This window comes from Pinus tabuliformis, chromosome X (assembly GCF_031772625.1).
Source record: "Pinus tabuliformis cultivar Carrire ecotype Pingquan chromosome X, CPIR1, whole genome shotgun sequence".
Taxonomy (NCBI): Eukaryota; Viridiplantae; Streptophyta; class Pinopsida; order Pinales; family Pinaceae; genus Pinus; species Pinus tabuliformis.
Genome location: NC_142308.1, coordinates 600625318 through 600640332, shown reverse-complemented (window position 1 = coordinate 600640332; position 15015 = coordinate 600625318). Strand labels below are relative to the sequence as shown.

Sequence of the window (15015 nt, the reverse complement as noted above, 5' to 3'; positions counted from 1 at the left end):
CCTGAGAGACACGAGAGGTGAATCGCCCTATGTACCAATGGCGATACCACCACTGTGTTGCTCCTCTGTGACAACTGTGCCCCACAAAACTGGGGATAACCCTTGGCCCCATACAAGGCACTATCTAGTGGCCTACCAGAGGTAAATTGCCCTATGTACCAATGGCGATACCACCACTGTGTTGCTCCTCCGTGACAACTGTACCCCACATAAGTGGGGATAACCCTTGGCCCCATACAAGGCACTGTCTAGTGGCCTACCAATGCCACCTCCTCCAACAAACCCTTGCCAGAGTATGTTGATCATCCTGTGATCCCATGTATGACCAAAGCACTAGGACAACTCGGGAGTTTACCTACTCCCCTACCAATCCAACCTATCACTAATGCTGTTGGAGATCTGAAAGTGTGTGGACTCTTGGTCGCTAGACCCATCACATTGCTAATACCCTTATTAACCAAACCCATGCTGTGTCGGGGAATCTCACCTGAATCCCAACAACAAGATGGTCCTTGGACTCCTCTAGTAACCCACGACCCCTGCTGGACTATGCTCCCAACCATGGATATACCCAGGTACCTAGCCGACTCTACCAAATACCAACTCAATATCTCATGCCATCCAACTCCAAGGGAGGAGTTGAATGCACGAACTCCCATACACAGAATAAACCCTCCATCTTGCGAATGTCGCACCTTGTGTTGCTCATATTGCCTTGTCTTGTTGGTTTGGTCAACACCTATAATCTGTCTAGGTGATGTGGCCTCTCTCTCACCAACGTGCTGATGCAACCCCACAATGCTGCAAGCCCCATTGATGTATGCTTGAAGAGGGCTGTTATGGCACTCCAATGCACACCCCTCTAGCTGCATCATTAGGGACGTTAACTGTTCCCCAACACATGTCAGCTTGGCCACTGACTTGGCACAAACAACTCTCATATTCTCCAACTCACCATTTCGCTATAGAATGGTCTCCTTGATTGTCCGGACCTTCTTTCCCAATGCTAGAAGGCCGACCTAGCGTTGATGAAACTACTGTGGGTGGCTAACATTTGTAAACTCGGTCACAACTCTGGGTACCTCTGTGTCTCTTGGCACCTCATCAACGGGTGTATGCTCAACTGTCTCCACCAATGTGTCAATTGGGGCTACCAAAGGAAACTCCAACAAGGGTGACTCCTGTGTCACACTAGGTGTATCTACGTGCTCCTCCTACATGCCATTAGCCTCATGCTCAACTAGCTAGAATGTATCTAGATGAATTCCCTCCTCAATGGGTATGTCTCCTCTTATCTTGTTACTGTCTTCACCTTCAATCTTTGTTTTTGTAGCCTTGACACTGGCATTTTGTTCAACAATTATGCTTTCCTCATTTTCTTCACCTACAAGTCTGCAACTGTTTTTTCTTCTTGCTTCCCTTGCTGATGCCCATTCTTCGAACAACTCCACTAGTCTTGCGAAATTCCTATTATAATTTTCAAATTTCACAAGGAATTTCTCTTGTTGGGACATCTTCGTGCACAAGACAATTTGAAGATTAATGTTGGAATAGAGTTTCAGTCTTTGGAATTTTCGCCCAACAATAACATCTTTGGCATTACATGATTTAGACTCACAGTTGGCCAAAATCATGCTCTGATACCACTGTAATATTCCTAACTAGGAAATATCAGTGAATATCAAATACATGTGCTAAGCTACAACAAATAAACTCTAATGCACACAAGCTATAAACAGTAAACACGGAAAATGGGACCAAATAGCTGAGCCATTGTATTAATTTATAAAATATAAATACATCAATGATAGAAATGGAACCTGGGTTTGCTACTGCAAGCTATAGCGAAAACCAAAGTGTCCATACGATGCTTTATGTGCTGGAAAGTGCCCCTGAAGAAACTGCGACCTGCTATTGGGAAATGACCCTGAGTTTCACACCTCAAAAGTACTCAAAAAATTATGGCAAATTAATTGAAGCCTCCTCACAAGAAACCTAGAATAACCTAGAAAAATACCATGGACCCCAGTGCTAGAAATGACTTCCCCAAAATTTGTGTGCTGCCCAAAAGATTACTACTTCTACTGCTTGAATAGAACTAGGGTTTCCACCCTCTAAACTACTTAGAAATATCTGCAAAATTAACCCTAGACTCCTCTCAATACACCCACAAAAATCCAGAAAGGGTTTGCGCTGAATCCACGGCCCCTGGTGACCCCCAACAAGTGGGAATTGCCTAATCTAGCCAGAAAATGCTCCACAGTATCGATACTACTGAATTATGCCCAAATCCAACACAAGAAATTTCTGCCAACTCTGGTTAAATTCTCCACTGAGAATTACCTCCTAACTCCAAACCTTATCCCTCTTGGCTCCACTTCTCTAAACCCCTGCACAACACTTGGTCAATAGCTTTTGCGTCCTTGCCAAAAGATAGAAAAATTGACCCAAGTAATAGCCTCCAATCTAACCCGACGAATTGCTATCCAAACTCCGGTCTAGCAATAAGAAAATTCCCTGCAAAAACACAGAGCCTCTAACCCATGCTTGCTCCCACAGTGTGCTCCATGAAAATACCTCTACACCCAAGAAATGCGCACTTCTTTGTAAACTCTTACAATGATGTCTAATGGAAGCTCTCAATTGAGCTCCCCAAATTGCCTCACTAGGGAGACACTCAAGGTTCTCCGAAATGAGGGTGGAATTCCCGCTCGGAAATTCCTTGTGCTGAACAACACGAGTTGTCTTGGCTAAGCAGCTCAAGAGAACTAGTGTTGAATTGTAAAATGAACAAAAGATCCCCAAATGAGAGCCTCCATGCTCTATTTATAATTGTTGGCCCTCTCCTCCTTGGTGGCCCCCACTCTCCACTAGTTTGCACCCTTTCTCTTTCTCTCTCCTCCAAGAAGTGCGAATTGCTCCATTGGGTCGAATTTCCTTCTCTTGTGGCCCCCACATTCCACTAGAGCTGTAATTTTCCATTTCTCCTAAGTCCCATATGCCAAAAATGTCTCCAATGCCCAAATTACAAAATTGTGCTATGCTTAGCACCTCCCCAATAAACTCTGTTAATCCCCTCAAATGAAAAATCAAAATTAGGGATATTACAATTATGATACCACCTTGGCCCTCCATCATTGTCCGTGCGTAAAAGTTCATGCTGTGCTATGCCCCGGCTAAGAATATCCTCCTAAGAGTCATCCCATCAATAGAGTACTAACTCATAATATCCTGCCAATCCACCCTATGGGAAGGATCAAATGCAAATGCACATGGAACGAGTCCATTACGCCCATGTTGCTCTGTGATCAACTCATACCGCTCCACCCGATCAACCAATAAACCCAGTCAGAAAACCTTGCCCATTTCTCTTAAAAGGACAAAGGTGGGCAAACAATGTTGCAAGCCCTGTCTATATACTCCTAGAGAGTGTTGCTTTGTATCTCGAAGCTATACTCCTCTTGTCGCCTTTGCTAGGAACCTTAGCGATCCCCCAATGTTAGATAACTTTTCCGTTGACTTGACACACTTCATTCGAAACTCCTCAATGTGACTATTCTGTTGCAAGATGGTGCCTCAGACTGTTTGGATCTTTTGCTTCAACATCATAAGATCTAACTTGAAATGCTCAATCTTCTGCTGGTAGCTATCATCTTAAGGAGCTATAGCCCTGCTAGTTGCTTTTGCATCCATCTGCATCTCATCAATGGTTGGCCCCAAAGATGGATGCACAACTACCTCGAACACTGCTCCAACTTAAGCCTTCTACTGGCTCTCCAAAGATGGCCCATTATGCATACTATGCATATCATCCTCCTCATGTCCTTGCACCTTTGAATGTTCTTCATGTTGGATCACCACCAATGGCTCATCTCTCAAATCTTCCCGAGTGTCTTCTCCTTCGTCTTCTTCGCTCATGGGGACAATTTGTTGCTCATCCTTTAAACACAGATGCGCATTAGGGCTGTTGTCAACTTCTCCACACTATTGCTCATGCTCCTCAAAGATATACCCGTGAAAATCAATAGACTCAACTATAAAAGAAGAATCCTCATCAGAAGGGTCGGAAATAATCTCCTCCTGATCCACCTTCGTCATCTTCTCTGTATCACTCAAGCATGAGTGGTTAGGCCCCCATGGTCTCTTGTAGATAAAGCAAAGACCTTTCCTCCTTAGCTCATTCTTGCTACCGGTTTGAATCTTTGGATCCTTGTCGTCTTCACTTGAGTGGGTAGATTCACAAACTTGCATCTTCCTTAGCTCCTCCTTGGTCAACTGTTCTTTGAATAGTCCCATATTTTGCTCAACCAACCTTTTTGTTAATTCATGAGCAATAAGTGAGACAATTTGCTCCTTCCTCCAAATGGCCAACAATCTGGACTGCAACGGCTTATAGATGGCCTCCTGATTGCCCAAAACACCCATCACGATCTCTAAGATCTTGAACCTCTTTCCAAAGGTAGGATTCACGATGTCATGCAATCCCAAAAAACTTTCTTCTATTAGCTGGAAAACATCCCTCATAATATCATCATTGTAAGGGAGCATAGGTGAAGTTATTCTGATAATCTCACTGAGACAAGAGGCAACTGTAAGTCTGATGCCTTCACAGGTGTGCTCTAAGAATCTTTGTTGGATCAAGGCAAGGATTGTTTGTTTGAGTTCCCAATTTAGGACCCCCCTCAAATCTGACTGGCTCACATTAGAGTGATGTGAGTCCAGTTTCTCCATATGAGGGAGGGTTTTTTCAGTCACCTTCATATTCTTCAAGTTTGATCCAAGTGCATAAAGACAATTTCCTACCTCCTGTTCTTTCTGCAAGTCCCTTATTTGCTCCAACTATAGGATATCGTGGATCCTCTTTGAAAAAGGTTTGCTGTTTGGTTTTCTTCTTGGGCCCAAGGAAGCATTGCGACCCAAAAAACTAGTTACCCCTAGGTTATTAAGGGCATTTATGAAGCTCTTGTCCCAATCATCCATAGTGACAAAACTCTGATTATGACATCAAGCTGGCAATGGGCTAAGACTGATAACTCATGACAAATACATGCTCAGCCGCAGTATATGACTTGATTCCATTTGTTATTTAGCATAGGACACATACAAACGGTAACAATACACCCTTTTACAACAATAAGCACAACTGGCTCAAGACATACACTACTGGACAACACATTCTCATTTACATGCCTAATTCAGCCACACATCAGACTCTATAACACTTCTGACTCAAAATCTCATGACAGAATCAACACCTTACAATAACATATATATACTCAACTGACATGGCCCTAGTGGCACCTTTGTAAACCCTAGCAGTGATGGTACGTCTTACAACAACAATAGTACATAAGTTACAAACCGGTTGGCATAAAGACTCAATCCACAACTTCAATTCTCAACTCTTACAAACCAAATTCCTCACACTCAACAGTACATCCTAGATAGCAACATATAATGACCCTCTCGACAACTCATGACTCACAAACATTCAACAACAGTATACATCAATGTATCTCTGCAACCATAATACATTGACCTCTCACATGCTTATCCCTCATAGAATCATGTACTCTGTGACTCTCTGTCTGACCAACTCTGTCAACTTCTCACCATACACCGTCAAACTCTCGTAGCGGCATACAACACCTACTCAATTCATCAAGCCATTACATTCTAATAGAAGTATACATAAGGCCATCAACATTACCATATATGACAAAACCCTGCCCAACAGTATGCTAATTACAATAACAACAAATACATGTCATGGCATCTCTCAATCTCATACATAGATCTCTCTCTCTGTTCATACATCAACAACAATATACATACAAACAACTGCATCATACTCTCATCAATCCCTAGATATGACAACAATATCATACCCCTTTTTTTCTGCAATTTTCATTGACCAACGCAAGCAACACTACTTCAATCTCTGCAGGACAATGTTAGTCACAACAAACATACTCTCACAATGCTATGACAATCCCTGCAACAATGAACAACCCTCTGCCTAAATTCTGTTTCTGCAACCACAGTTAGTGTCATGCTTTGCCTCAGACCACCAAACACACTCTGACAGATCATCAACAGTCAAAACACATTGAAAAAGTTATTCCATACTCTGACAGCTCTTTAAACAGATGTTCTGGGTTCTGATCTCTGTTTCACTTCAATGCAGAGTTTGACTTTCAATCTCTTTTCTCCAATGCTCAGCTCCACACAACACATGCTGATCAATTAGTTCTGAACACACACACATAGGTGCCTATCTTGGCTCACATTGCAGCCCTTATACAATTGAACCAACCAATTGCACTCCATCGCACTTTGATCAGTGAAACAACGCACAACAAAAAATAATCTTGATCCAATTCCACAACCATCCACATTTTACATCTGATTCACACGTTTTCAAACTTTCTCGCGATTTTTCATTCGCTTAGCATTCACGATCTCCCACAAATTTACTAGTGATCTATCCTTTGTCTCAATACTGTTTGCATGCACTTGATCACATCAATCGCACTGCGTTCTTATATGCCATCACTATGCGTCTAATTGCACTGGTGATCTGCTACACAAGGTACGATTCGATCTTGGCAAATGGCACGAACGACTTGGCCAAAAAAAAATCACGTCGTAAGCATCAACGTACTGATCCTTTATGTAAACAAAAATCACCCAATCGAACCACGCATGCTCGATTCTGCTATAGGTGACACGCACCATGTGGCTGTGTTAAATACAAATCTCAGTGTACCTTCCTCGCACTCTACAGGGAGATACCATCTTGTCTCTCACTTGGACTCTGCACACAACATCCAAATTGCATGAAGATCAGGGAGTTAGCACATGACCAAGACAAAAACTGGAATGGAAAATACACAGGGTATACTAGTTCAGATTGCTCTGCTACAGGAGATACACAAAGAAACATTAAACTCATTCCTTCACTCCAATTGAACAGGCATAATTCACTCAACGAGGGACATTTGGCCTCATTGATTCGGACTCCTGAAGATAATTTGGGTCTGGGACTCCTTTAGAGTATGAAGATCACACAAGCTTGAAGATTATGGTGATGAAATCTAGAACCTTCTTGGGTATCCCTGAAGATTAAACCTTCGCAAGCCTGTGGGACAAATCTCAGTCCAAACAACAGTGATCTTAACTTCAAGGATTTGGCCTCCTGCAATGATAAATTGACCCTCATCAAAGCAATTCGTTTTCAGTAATAAATCAGGAAGACTTTGGCTCTGAATCAACTTGTTCTGAAGATAAGCTTGGTCTCTGCTCCAACAAATAGTTGCAGCAATATTAATGGCCTCAACAGCTATAATTATCGTCAAAAGGAAATAACCCACAAACTTAGATCAAAATCAATCTGCAATAAACCCTCAGGTTGGCAGGAAAACCGGCTTTGATACCATTGTAGTATCCCATTTATAAATTTTACAGAATATTGCTTCATAAAATTATTCCATTGATTCAAAGAACGAATTACACAAATTGAACCATAAAATCCACAGCAAAAATAACAAACATAAACTGTGATTCATAATATACAAGAGAAAACATGCAGCGACTCCCAGCTTTATTTATATTCATATAAAATAAATTACAAATAATAGGAGGATAGCTGAGATGGGATCCTCCAAACTGGATCTGGCCTTAGGATCTAGCAGCTACAATAACGGATCTGGCCTCCCAAACTGAACTGCAACTGATAAGCACCCCTGTGAATTCTAGATGAATTCACCAAGGGATGAGGTGGGTTTTCGCCCACTCTCACCGAAACACTAAAGGGTTTCGTCTTGGGGCTAATGTAGTTAGTAGCCGAGAACTTGGTTCTCCAACCCTCAACAAAGACAAATTCACAAATCCAAGATGTCTAAAATGATCGACTTCTCCTTTTATAGATTTGATGGATCCCTCTCCAACCTTCTAGGAGCCTTTATTTTATTTTCCCACTCTAGAAGCTTCTCCTCTTATCCCCTTTCTTAAGTGACTTTTATTTTAGTCCCTTGGCCTTTTTCTCCATTTAACACTTTTTCCCTTCTTTTATTAATTGAAGTGACTAATTAAAGTTACCTTTTAATCTGCGAAAATGGGATCTTGGCCACCATCCTTTCCCTTGTCACTAAAATCCACATTCACCATCCCATCTTGTAGATCTTCTTGTCCCGGTTCCAATGAGCTATTACACTAAGGTGTTTTATTAAATATTCCTCCCGAAATGACACCTTAAGCGTAATTAATTTAAATAGGCTCAATAGTAACTCCGTTTTATGGGAATTATAAGAATGCAGCGGAGCCAAAATCAAGCTGTGCAAATGATAGAATATGCCAAGCAAGCACTGTTGGATCCCATAAAACTCCTCAAAACCCCTCTAGGACCTCTGATGACGTACACCTGCTCCAGTGACCTAGCCATCACATATGTTGGAAATCCATCTTGGCTGTACTATAGAAGAAACTGAAAATGGGGACATTACACTAGAGCTAGGGGGTCATCGTTTTTCAGCTCAAGGTTGAAGAGTTTGACCATCAATTGAACAACCTCCAGTTCTGAGTGTGTCATATAGATCTTTCAACTTCTTCAGTGCACCATAAGAATTTGTAATTGAAACTATATGGCGACTCACCTCTTTACTTACGAAAGTAGCAATCGGGGCATAGGATTCGCTGTCTTTGTTCTCTCAAATGGCTAGCTCCTTACCTTGATAGGTGCGTTGTCCTCCTCTATTTCAAAAATGTCTTTCCACGGACCACAACTCTTTAAAAATGAGGGTGTGCTTGATCTTTCTTGACCATTCTTTGTGGTTCTCTTGGCTAGTCAGTGCTACTCCAACTATGGAGATAGTGAATGCATTTTCAACAAAGCTCTCTTTTGATACCTTTCATACAAGGGAAATGGTGGTGTTAAATGTCACATGGTTCCCCTTTACTGAAACCACTTGATAAATGAATGGAGCTAGATAATAGATGGAAAAAAGTGAGACATCATAGACCCATATAGAGACAGCTTGGGGGATGAACATTTATGCATGAATATTGAAAAGATCAACCCAACACTTATATCTTTATTTGTCATCACATTGCCCATGGCATGAGAAATAGCTACTGATTTGAACAACAACAAAAGCCCATTCTCAATTGGTGCACTTTTTGGCAAACCAAGCAATATCCCACACACACTACTAAAAGAATGACAGACACAAAATAGGGATAAGGGAAGTAGTTATAAATCTTCTTATTCAAAATATTGAAAACAACATTCATCAGATAGCAAACAACGAACTTACCTGCCAGTCACTTCCCACCTTCGGTCCCACCAAGTTGCTATCAATTCGTGATGCTGTCAAGGGAAAACCCTGATGCCATAAAATGAAAATGGGAGAGATCTGCAATGGGCTTTCAGAGATTTTTAGAATGGGAACAACAATTGATTCTTCGCCCAAACAATAATCAATGCAGAGTTTGCTGGACACAATAGGTGAGCCCTGTGAGCAACCTTGCGTTATTGCTCTAATATGGATGGTGCAATGGCAGCCATTTCTGTGCAGCTGGGACGGAAAGAGTGGAGAGAACTTGAGAAGTGACGGAAGGTCTAGGGCAGAAAGAGTGGAGAGAGGTGAGGGAAGGTTCAGGTGTAGCTGGGACAGAAGAGTTATGAGGCCAAAAAACAGACTGTTCAGGCGCAGGGAAAATGAAGATGTGTGTAGCAAGGGGGCTATCAACCTCAAGACTGTTTACTGGACTCTGCGCTGGGCACCATGAAAAACATATTTTGGCACAGGGACAGGCTTTTGATAGGCAAAGGAATTACACTAAGCAACAGAGGTGTCTAAACTTGGCTTTGATACCATGTCAGGCCAAGGTAACTCCCAAAACTCTAATGAATTTCATTTAACCAAGTACTCATGTATATAGAATGATGTCGTGACCTTTGGTTTCAAGTTTCAACTTCCAAGGTCTGATGTCTCTTCCTATTCTAATGTTTCATATTTTCATATTTATAAAATATTTACAATTTCACCCAATCCCTAAGGATTAGGTGCCTAAGTTCTAACACCTTTGAAGATCAAACTTCAGATATTTTCACCAAACCATTAGGCAAAATAAAATTGACCACGATCAAAGATGAACGTGGCATTTGTAAAAATAAACTTCAGGATTAAAGGGGGCATTGTTAACCTAATAATCCTAAAATTGATTTAGGTAGGTATTTTTCCTAGAATAATAAAGTTAGAAGTTATGTATTCCTAGAAGATAGATTGGCCTTGTCACATCCTCGTGATAGTGTTCATCCACCAGTTGTTGGTCAAGGACACATGGCATATTGAGATAAAGCTACAAAGTTCTATATATGCTATGTCTGTCACTGTTCACCTATTATGTAATTATTTTTCTTGATTAATAGAATTGTGTATCTGAGGACACTCGCTGAAATTAACACGAGTGGAGTTCGAGGCCCATCCTTCATGTCTTGAGGCCATTTTTAGACTAGTCTCCTTCCATGACATAGTCTACATTCTTGGGGACTTTACTTTTGGCAGGGATTGGCATCCATATCTTGTACTAGTTTGACTAGTCTCCTTCCATGACATAGTCTACATTCTTGGGGACTTTACTTTTGGCAGGGATTGGCATCCATATCTTGTACTAGTTCTTCTAAGGCCATTCCCTCGGGAATCCTCCATTGTGTGTTTGTTGTTGGTTTTTTGAAGCTTTGTAATTGCTTTAGTTAGTGGCCATTTTGTTAGACCGAGTTCCGCCTTTCTGGTATATTATAGACACCACAGATCACCACGTACGGTTTAAACAGGACCTACATATACTAATATATGCAACTACTCTGACTCTTGGGTGATGCCGAGTTAAGTCTGGTATGTTTGGTTTGGAATGCAAGTATATTCTTGGTCAAATCGAGTACTGGGCCTGAATCTCATGTTAGCCTAATAAGACCAAGGTAGTAACAATTGGCAAGAGAAAATATAGAAAGGTTCTAAAAATCTGTGATGTATCTTGTTCCAAGTCTGCTCTTCTAAATGATAGCTTTGCTTTGTTTTTACATCTGTAAAACTGCCATTAGTTTCTAATCAGGGTACTTTGTTTTACAGTTACTAAGCCCGGTCATACTTATGATCATATAGTGAACACATTTATCCAAAAAAAAATATTTTATTTTGACAGGCATCAATCACTGTTTCTGTTTGAAGTCGATTGGATATGCTGTCATCATCTTTTCTTGATGCTAGCTTTTAAATTGCGTTAGTTATGTAGGTCTCCTACTATTTTTGAAAAATTGACTTTTGTCCTTTTTTAAAACAATTAAACCGGTATTATAGGATTGTTATTTTGGCTTCGTTGATTGGTTTTGATAAAATGTTACTGCTTTTGCAGCATTTAGTCAGAAGAAGCAATCAAGAAGCTCAAAGCGCAGAACAAGGCAAGCTAGAGCTCTCGAGAATGCAAAGAAGGCACCTAGAAATTTTATGGAGCTCTTACAAGAGGTATGAAGTTATATATGCTTCCTTTATGGTAATTAGTCTCTATACCTACCCTCTTTTTCTCATCAAATAGTCTAGATACCTACCTTCTCTATTTCTCATCATATGTTCCCCTCTCTCTCTCACGTTCTCACGACACAAATCACATACATGCAAGAATACGTAGGTTGCTTCCATGGACCTTTTACAACCAGAATACCTTGAAGTGATTGTTGAAGTCATATTTCCAAGGTGTATTCATACATAACGAACCACTGAATATGAAATGCTCACAGGGGAAACTTCTTTCAGGTGCAACAACCGGTTGCATTTGTCTAATCCCAGATCGTATTCGTATTTGTTACTGCAGGCAAATTTGGAAGCTTTACCTGCCCATGTACCAACATACTTGCGAGCTGCTGTAGGCCCTCCTAGTTCAACAGCTCGTCGGCATTTCTGTAGTGTTTGTGGCTACCTTGCTTCTTACACATGTGTACAATGCGGAGCTCGTTTTTGCTCATGTCGATGCCAAGTAATACATGGTGATACACGTTGTATGAAGTTTGTTGCTTGATAAACACTTTTGTTGGAGGCTGTGATATGTGGATATGAGTTATTGCTAAACCTGTTAAAGCAGGAGGTAAAATTTGACAAATATAGTATGAAGCCCTTAAATAATGCTTATTCAGATCTGTCATAACTAGGCAGACAAATATCAGAATACATTGTGAGACTGAGTTGTTACATTCAAAATGGGTTGCTCCAATCTTCCTTAGCATTCCGATCAGTCCCTTCTTTAATAAAGTCAATAGCCTATCTACCAATTGTAAACATTGAGTGCTTAGAATTTCTCTTGTACGTGGATATCAAACATATGTTTGATAAAATTTGCTTCTTTTGCTTCTTTTACACTCCAAAGAAGTGGAAAATGATTAAGGGATCGAAAGAACGTTGCAAGAATGGGTTGCAAATAAAACCTTCGATCAAGTCCTACCAACTGTCGTGGCTATATTCTTATTGATTGCCCTCGACGATTTTATGTCCTAAACAGAAATAATTTGTGGGGTTTGTTTTTTTCTACGTATTATCATCCATTTATTAATCCAGTTTTAAAATAGATCTATTTACTTTTTAACATTGATCTATACTCTTGTTTTTTAAATTTAGGTCATTAATATGATACACATGCTGTGGCACGTTTACATCATCCACTGTAAGGCATATTAATTTATTTTTCCATGTTACACGTATGCTTTTTTAATTTAATCTAAATTATTAATGTGATAAACCTGATTTGGCACTGTGAAAGCACATTACATCTTTCAATACGATAATTTTCTTGTGGAGAAAAGACGGGAATCTAGTTGGACGTAATATTAAGAATTTGCGTAATTTACTGTTGTAGGAAACAAATTGCTGGCATCATTGTGAAAAAAATATGAAGAGTTTTATAAATATATTAGTATAATTTTAGTGGATTTAATAGTTAAGAATACAAGTTTTTTTTAAAGAGTAATATGTTCAATTTCAGTGTTGATAATATCGCTGAAATATTGCGATATTTTGGGCAAAACGATATATCGCTAACTAAATATCGTGATATTTCCGTTTTGAAAATATCGACGATATTTCGCCAAAACATCGTGTGATGACCCAATTTATCGCCGGGCAAGCGGGGCTGCGGCTACAAAATGGTTTTTGTCCTTTTAATTGCTCATTTTCCTTTGTTGGTCTTGGAGAAGGGGAAGAGCTTTGTGGTGGTTTTCAAGGAGGGATTGAGGATCAAACAACCATTATCATCACCAATCAATTTTTTTGTGGATCAAAGATTCAAGATCAGTGAGACAAACTTCATTTCTTACATCAATAGGTATGTTCTTAAAAACCCTTATGTTAATGATTTTTTTCATAGATTTAGGGTTATGCTTGCTTGCCTCTTTGCCTATCAATATTTTGCTTCTTTGTTTTCTTGTCGTTTGCTATGATTTTCATGTCCATGAACCAATGAAAGGGTTTTCTCCATATTTGAACAACAAACTTCAATTTTTATTTTTTTTCTTCTTCTTATGCACCCTCTTATTGCCATTTTTCATTGCAAATAATGTAGTAAAAAAAATATTTTTTAAAATGAGGTGGCTATTATTTTTGTGTATGGGCGTTTAATGCCAATTTTTTGTTTTTTTGTTGTTAGGTTTGAATTTTGACATTGTCCATTAATCCACTACAAATATGCCAAAGTCATTGGACCCATTTTGGGAGTATAGGAAACTTGATGGTGGGACAAATCAGGGATATGTGTCATGCGAATTGTGTGGGACCAAGATGACGGGGGGGTTACACGATTGAAATACCATCTAGTTAGACTCCTTGGACATGATGTTGGGCTTTGTACAATTTCTAGCGCGGAGCTTATACAAAAAGCTCTTGAAGCAATTGATGAAAAAGACAGAGTGTTATCACTCAGGTTGTTCCCTTTGACTCCCAAGGGAATACGGCCGAGGTAACCACTAACCAATCTTTGGGTCACAGGTCCTAGCCTACCTATGACCAGAGAGGGCTCTCTCTTGATGATTTAAATTTGTACAATATTTTAGACTAGTTATGATGTTCAAGGTTCTGTTTTTTGGAATTTGCTGGATGATGACTTCAGTCAAGATATATATGTGCTTGACAGGGTGTTCTAAGCCATTGGGCATGGAGTCAGTGGTGCTGTATTTGTTTGAAATGCTGTGTTGATACATTGGTGATGCTGCAGAGCCAGATAAGTGTCTGAGAAACAATGCTTTGGAACTGTGATTAAGTGTGATGTAACCAGGGTATGAAAGGCACTTAAGAATCTTTTAACAAACTGGTATGAAGAAACTGTGAGAATATTATTTAGAAGCAGTGAAGAATTTCTACATAACATTCATATTTATAGAATTAATGAAAACATGAGCAATTAAGAATTCATGTCCATGATCAATTCTAAAGAAAACATTTTCAGCAATAAAGATTGAGCACAAGGTGTAACTAAACATATCCTGTACTATTCCTTTTCTATACTGCTAGATTAGTGAGACATGTGTATGATATAATAAACATAAGAAGACAAAACATAGATTGAGAAAAACTTATTGTTCCATCAGACAGCACAGGAATTCTGCAACAGCACGCATAGCATCACCAAGACATAAAACATTCAGGAAATCACTGAGCTTTCCCAGCCTTTTGCATTAGATAGTTTGAAAATATACAATACATTTACCTCAGAATGAAAATCACCAACCCCTTATACGTTGCCAGGGGAGGTATATATACATAATTTACATAAGAAAATATCTAGCTGAAGAGTAAATGCTTCATTAATGTCATGCCAACTCCTGGAGCGTTGTAGCTGAGGGAGTAAATGCTGTAGTAACTCTTCAGTGCCTTAGCTGTCCAAAATGGTCAGAAAAATGTTGACTTTGTGGCTGTTGGAGTCGGCTGAGGATATGCTGTCCAAAAAATTGCGTATTTATCTCTTTTGCTTGCT

General features: G+C 39.8%; 1 protein-coding gene across 5 annotated transcripts in view; it reads left to right on the top strand.

The window, feature by feature from the left end:
- The window catches only part of LOC149141463 (SWR1 complex subunit 6-like), a 280589-nt gene extending 267800 nt beyond the window's left edge, over window positions 1-12789 (top strand). For all 5 annotated transcript variants that reach the window (XM_089449561.1, XM_089449557.1, XM_089449559.1 and 2 more), the window contains 2 exons: window positions 11416-11525; window positions 11872-12789. In XM_089449561.1, the coding sequence (XP_089305687.1) occupies window positions 11416-11525; window positions 11872-12075 (314 nt within the window). In that variant the 3' untranslated portion in view covers window positions 12076-12789. The remainder of the gene's footprint in view (window positions 1-11415; window positions 11526-11871) is intronic.
- Window positions 12790-15015: the final 2226 nt, after the last annotated feature.